At 38.0% G+C, this 6,000-nt stretch overlaps 1 protein-coding gene across 1 annotated transcript; it reads left to right on the top strand.

The window, feature by feature from the left end:
- The first annotated feature begins 2,058 nt into the window (after positions 1–2,058).
- LOC6047474 (small glutamine-rich tetratricopeptide repeat-containing protein alpha) lies at positions 2,059–3,875 on the top strand. The gene is made up of 3 exons (XM_038248873.1): positions 2,059–2,567; positions 2,783–3,259; positions 3,326–3,875. Exons 1-3 carry the CDS (start codon positions 2,218–2,220, stop codon positions 3,531–3,533), a joined length of 1,035 nt encoding a protein of 344 aa, XP_038104801.1. The 5' UTR covers positions 2,059–2,217; the 3' UTR covers positions 3,534–3,875.
- The last annotated feature ends 2,125 nt before the right edge of the window (positions 3,876–6,000 follow it).

The following is a 6,000-nucleotide window of genomic DNA, read 5'->3' as shown; positions in this document are numbered from 1 at the left end:
CGAAGCCCGATTTTTTAATTCTGCTTTTTAAAAAAATACAAAAATCAAATATTGACGATTCTTTAAATGAAAAACATAAAAATATTTTTATCTTAATTTAAAATAAACTTTTTGAAAATCGGCCTTCGTCATGCACACGGAAATAGTTTGACGAGTCTTCACCAAAATTTTGAGCCAATTTGGTCAGAGCAGTGTTGAGATATCGTGGCACCCGTTTTTAAAAACTGCTAACTTCAAATAGCTATATCTCGGCAACGATACAACCAAATGGCTTCAAATTTGTTTTGTTAGTAGATGAAAATATATATTTTTATGCCCTGAAAACAAATAAAAAAAAGTTTATATGTGCGCTCAATCAACCTCTGACATTTTTGCCGATTAACATGTATGTAACCCCTTAACTCTGCTTTACTGCTTCTTAATTTATGTTGATTTTCGCAATAAAACTCGCAATAAAAAAAAATATTTTGGGTTTGGAGTGAAAGTTGTTATGTGCACTTTTGTGTTTTTGATTTTTTCAATGGTAAATTGTTTGCTATCAATCTGATTCTTGGAGGGCATGTAGGGAGTGTAATAATGAATGGAATAGTGGAATAATCCCAAATGTTTACGTTTTGGTTTTGTGCCCTAATGAAATGTTTGGCTCGAAATGTGCTACTTGGGGGGTTTATAATGCATTTTAAAACACTTTTTTCATTGAAATGTTGAAACCGTTACCTGTAATTTAAATTTTTTAACTGTTTTATTTTTTGGTCATAGTCGAGGGACATAAACTTCAAAAAATATTTGCAAAGGCCTAAATTGATTTTGACGAAATTTTGTTCTGTCGCTGCATGTTGAAAAATTATACTTCGATGCCGGTGAGCTCTTTTGAGCTAAGCTTGCTGGGATTCCCATTTAGATAGAACAAGATAGCACACGGTCATCGAATTATTATTTTTTTTTATTTTGAAGAAGGATTTTTTTCATTTTTCGTTGTAATTATCGAAATGAAATCCAAAGCCAAATTAGCTAATTATTTTTCGAATCCGGGAAAGTTCTTTGCTTATACAATCAAATTAAGACTAGATCTGATCAAATTATGCAGGCAAAATTTATTATGATTGAGCATTTAATTCTGTGCATTTATCTGAGAAATAAATTAAAAAAAAAAAAAAAAAAAAAAACAAAAAACTGCATTATCAATTTTATGAAATCTCAGAAAATATTCAGCCAACTTAACTCCTGTAATAAATTTTCAATTCAATCTATCTTAATTTATATGAACAATAAAACATACAATATCTGTGTTTCTGAATTTTACCATATTAATGTCTCCAATTGCAATTATAACGTCAAAACTCATATTGAAGCAATAATTAAAAAACAATATCAATTTATCAAAATGCTTGTTAATTTGGGAGGGACGCCAAATTGATGCTTCGCCAAGGGCGCCGTAGACCCAAGATACGGCTCTGCATATGTGTTAATTTTTTTGTTAAATTTTGCTTAGATGTTGATGTAATTTGCATATAAACATTTAGTTTTAACATTTCTTTTATTTAGCTGTCTTTTATTTTATGATAAAACATTAATCATGCTTAGTCAGCCAGAGAGTCCATTGTAATAAAAAAAATTTAATAGAAAATCTTCAAAAAATTAAAATTTCAAACAATATTTTTCCAGACCTGAAATTTTTACTAAAAGAAATTTAACAACATTATTTACTAATTATAAATACCCGTCCAGAATGCAGTTCCCTAAAAACCAATTTTTACCCCCAGAATTAACAATGCCAAACAAATGTTTTTCCAAAGGAAGTTTTAATTTTTATGAAAACAAACAATTAAACCAAAAACAAAAACCAAAAACGAAACCAAAACCAAAACCAAAACCGAGTGCTGTATGCTATGCTGCATAACTTCTGGCTGTTAACAATGGGGACCGCCAACAAATATTAATACGCCTGAATGATACTCCCCCAAAACTCACATTGCATAAAACATTGCGTCCAACTCGCACGCAAGTTTTTTCAGTCGTCTTTTCCAGACACCTTCACAACAAAACGTCCCATCTGTCTGCCCGATCTGACTGTCATCGTCGCCGATCAAAATTTTGGTTCTCGTTCGCCGCACACCGCCGCAATTTTTCCTGGTAAATTCCGTTTTGCTACGGTGATAAATTAGTTCCGAAAAGTGCGCCCGCCGCTCGAGCAGGTACCAGCTTCCGAACCCCACGATGAGTGACATCGAGGCCAAATTCTTCGTGAGGGCGTTCCTGCGCTTCCTGAACGCCCAGCTGGAGCAGCCCAACTTTAGCTCAGATTCCCGCGAGTCGCTCGAGGTGGCCATCCAGTGTCTGGAGAATGTGTACGAAATTCCGCCGGCGGCTGGCGGTGCAGGGGAATCGGCGCCCGCGGACGACGACGAGGCCAACCCGCTGAACCACATTGACCTGTTTGAGGTTTACCGGAGTGCATTTACCAACGTTTCGACGGAACGGAAGGCGGAAGCGGAAACGCTCAAGAACGAGGGCAACCGGCTCATGAAGGAGGAAAAGTACCAGGAGGCACTCAACACGTACGGCAGGTTAGTCGTGGTGGATGTTTGCCCAAGTGCAAGATTTTTATTCTTGCCTTTCTTTCTGCTGATTGTTATTTATATGAGTGTGATTAAGCCGTATTTCTTGGGATGAGCTGGCTTCTGATAATGATAAAGCAATATTACATGGTGCTTATCAACAGTGAATTCATTTAAATGTAAATTAATTATTTTTTAATTACAAATTCTTCTTTATTCTGCAGAGCCATCAGCCTGGACGCCACCAATCCGGTGTTTTACTGTAACCGTGCCGCGGCCTACAGCCGGCTCGGTGATTACCAGCGTGCCGCAGACGACTGCCGGATGTCGCTGCGGTACGATCCGAACTACAGCAAAGCGTACGGCCGCCTAGGATTGGCCTACTCCAAGATGAACAAGAACGAGCAGGCACTCGAGGCGTACCAGAGCGCCCTGCGGATCGAACCGGACAACCAGGACTACAAGAACAACATGAGCGTGACCCAGCAGCGGTTGGAGGAGCTGCGAGCTGCCCCCGGGGGAGCCGGTGCCGTTGCCGGAGCAGGACCTGCCGCTGCAGCAGCAGCCGCGGCCGCCGCCGGAGGAATGCCGAATCTGGGCGCTGGAGGACTCGGCGGAATCGACTTTGCTGCCGCCCTCAACAACCCCGCATTGGTCAACATGGCCACCCGAATGATGAGCGACCCGTCGATCCAAAACATGTGAGTAAACGCCCTCAAACCTCACGAAAACCTCACAAAAATATAACGAAATTCCCCTTCCACAAGGTTGGGCCAACTGTCCGGCATGAACAACGTGGACGCCCTCCTCGAGACGGGCCGCCAGCTGGCCATGCAGATGAGCTCGCAGAATCCGGACGTGTTTGCGAACGTGATCCGGCAGATGGAGCAGAGCGGAGTGACCCCGCCCGGCGCCGGACCGGCCTCGGAAAACCCCGACGACAACAACCAGCCCCCGCCGGCGGCGGATTCTTAAGTGGCCAAAACGAAACAGAAAAACAAACATCTGCACGCCACCCGCACTGTTGTTCTAGGCTTGCTGAAACCCTTAAGGTTTTGTTTTTTTTTTCGATTTTAAAACTTTTGCTATGTTAATTTATTCGAAGTAATTTAACCGATTTGTGTGAAGTGAACGGACCTAGAAATTGTGCCGCGAGAATAGATTTATTTTAAACGAGTGGGTGGCGTGGCCAACGGATAGAGGATTCCCTTTTGTGGCGAGGACACCAACAAGTGTGGCAATGATTCAACAAAATTGTCGATTTTTCGTTTAAATACATAGCAATGAAGTCAATAAATCTTATCCAACGGAAATAAATGTAGTTGTTTCGTTTTACGTAATTAAACGAAATATTAAATGCTTGAGCACTTTGAGCCTTTGGTGTTGAGGGGACATTCAAAACTAAGTGGACATTTAAGGTAGGAAAGCGGAGTTCGAAAGGGGTTGTTGCTGTTTACGCCCGGACAGAAGGCAAAAAGCGGAACATGCTAAATTTTCTGTACAGCTAACTGTACTTATTTGCATGAAAGCTATAAAAATCAAATCCAGATTTATAGCAAGCTGAAGGCTTTGGTTTACTTAAAGCTGCGAGTGAATTTCAGTGCTGGCCATCAGAGGTAAACGCACTCTCATCACGCTAATTTGAATAAACTCATTTTTGAGTTTGTTTTAACTCAAACAGCGGCAAAATGACCAAACCCCACCTATTCGTGAATGTTGTTGTTTAATAACTAGAATTTTTATATTATTTTTTAATTTGACTCAAACTTTGTAGGGGTCTTCCCTATGACCAAAGAAGTAATTATGTGTCATTGGTTCACTCATAAAAGTCTCCGTACAATTTTGGCAGCTGTTCATACAAAAATGGTACGGAAATATTCGAAAATCTGTAACTTATCAAGGAATTTGTTTGATTCATTTCTGCAGTTTTTTTTTTAAAAGATCCAATAAACCAAATTTCCAGTTTTTGCTTTTTGGGTGTTTTTAGAACCGCCTTGAGTCAGGGGTATTAAAAAACACTCAAAAAGCGAAAACTGAAAATTTGGTTTATTGGTCCTTTAAAAAAAAAAAAAAAAAACTCCAGATTTGGTTTCTTCGGCAACGTTGTAGGTATTACTGGGGACTATTCAGAAGGTACACGGTTTTACTCTTTTTTATTTTTTTATTAACTTTTTTTCACCAAAATTCCTTTACTATTTTCACAAAAATTAAATTTTGCCGACGAGTCATGATTTTTTTAAAGTGATTTTTGTAAAAAATAGATCTTGTACTTCAAATTTATTGACCTCATTTTATTATGTAAAATCGAATTCGAAAAGTACTTTATATTTTTTGATTAGGTGAACCATTTTCAAAATATATCCATTCAATGTTAAATTTTGTCCGATAAATTCCGTTTTTTTTAAGTGTCCAAGATTGTCCACTCTTGAGAATATTTCCGAAAAGTTGAACATTCCCTACAATTGGGTACTGAAGCCCTATGTAAATTTTTATGTACAATCGTTAAACACACGGTTAAAAACCATTTCTGATCAGTTTTTTTTTTATTCATTTTGATGCAAAAAAAAATATTGACAAGACAACTTTTTTTATGGATCAACTATGGTCCCCTTGGAACGAGCTGTCAAGTAGGACCTTTTCTGTCTAAAAGAGCTGTGAAGTTGATTTTTAAAAATTGAATTAATAATCAATTTTAAATCATTGTATTTAATTTAATTGTCATTTAAGTCATTGTACTGAGAAAAATAAGCTTTATCGATGTGAACAATAAGCTTTAAGTTTATTTAAGCTAAATTTTAGAACCCAATTTCGTCTAAAAACATTGAAAATTGGACATCTGCTTGCTAAGATTCAGCGGCTTAAGGGGTTACATATAAGTAAATCGGCAAAAATGTCTGAGTTGGTATGTGCACACAGTTAAACTTATTTTAAATCTATTTCCATGATATCCAATAGGATACATTTTCAGCTATTAACAAAATCAATATGGAGACATTTGGTTGTATCATTGGCGAGATATAGCCTTTTGAAATTAGCAGCTTAAAAAAACGGGTGCCATGATTTCTCAACACTGCCCTGTCCAAATCGGCTCAAAAATTTGGTGAAGCCTCGTTAAACCGGTCCCGTTTGAAGAAAGCCAATTTTCAAAAAGTTTATTAAAATAAGATAAATTTATTTTTATGTTTTTAACATAAAAAATCACCAGTTTTTGATTTTTGATTGGTGCGCTGGAAGTGGGGACGCGAAGTCGTGATTATTCAGGTTAATTTTTTGGTGTGCTTTTGTGTCGCTGTTCGTATCGGATGAGTGATTGTGCTAATCGAATAATAGCATCATTGGTGCGCTGGAAGTGGGGACGCGAAGTCGTGATTATTCAGGTTAATTTTTTGGTGTGCTTTTGTGTCGCTGTTCGTATCGGATGAGTGATTATGCTAATCGAATA

The sequence above is a fragment of the Culex quinquefasciatus genome, chromosome 1 (assembly GCF_015732765.1).
Source record: "Culex quinquefasciatus strain JHB chromosome 1, VPISU_Cqui_1.0_pri_paternal, whole genome shotgun sequence".
Lineage (NCBI taxonomy): Eukaryota > Metazoa > Arthropoda > Insecta > Diptera > Culicidae > Culex > Culex quinquefasciatus.
This window is presented reverse-complemented; position numbering and strand designations above follow the sequence as displayed.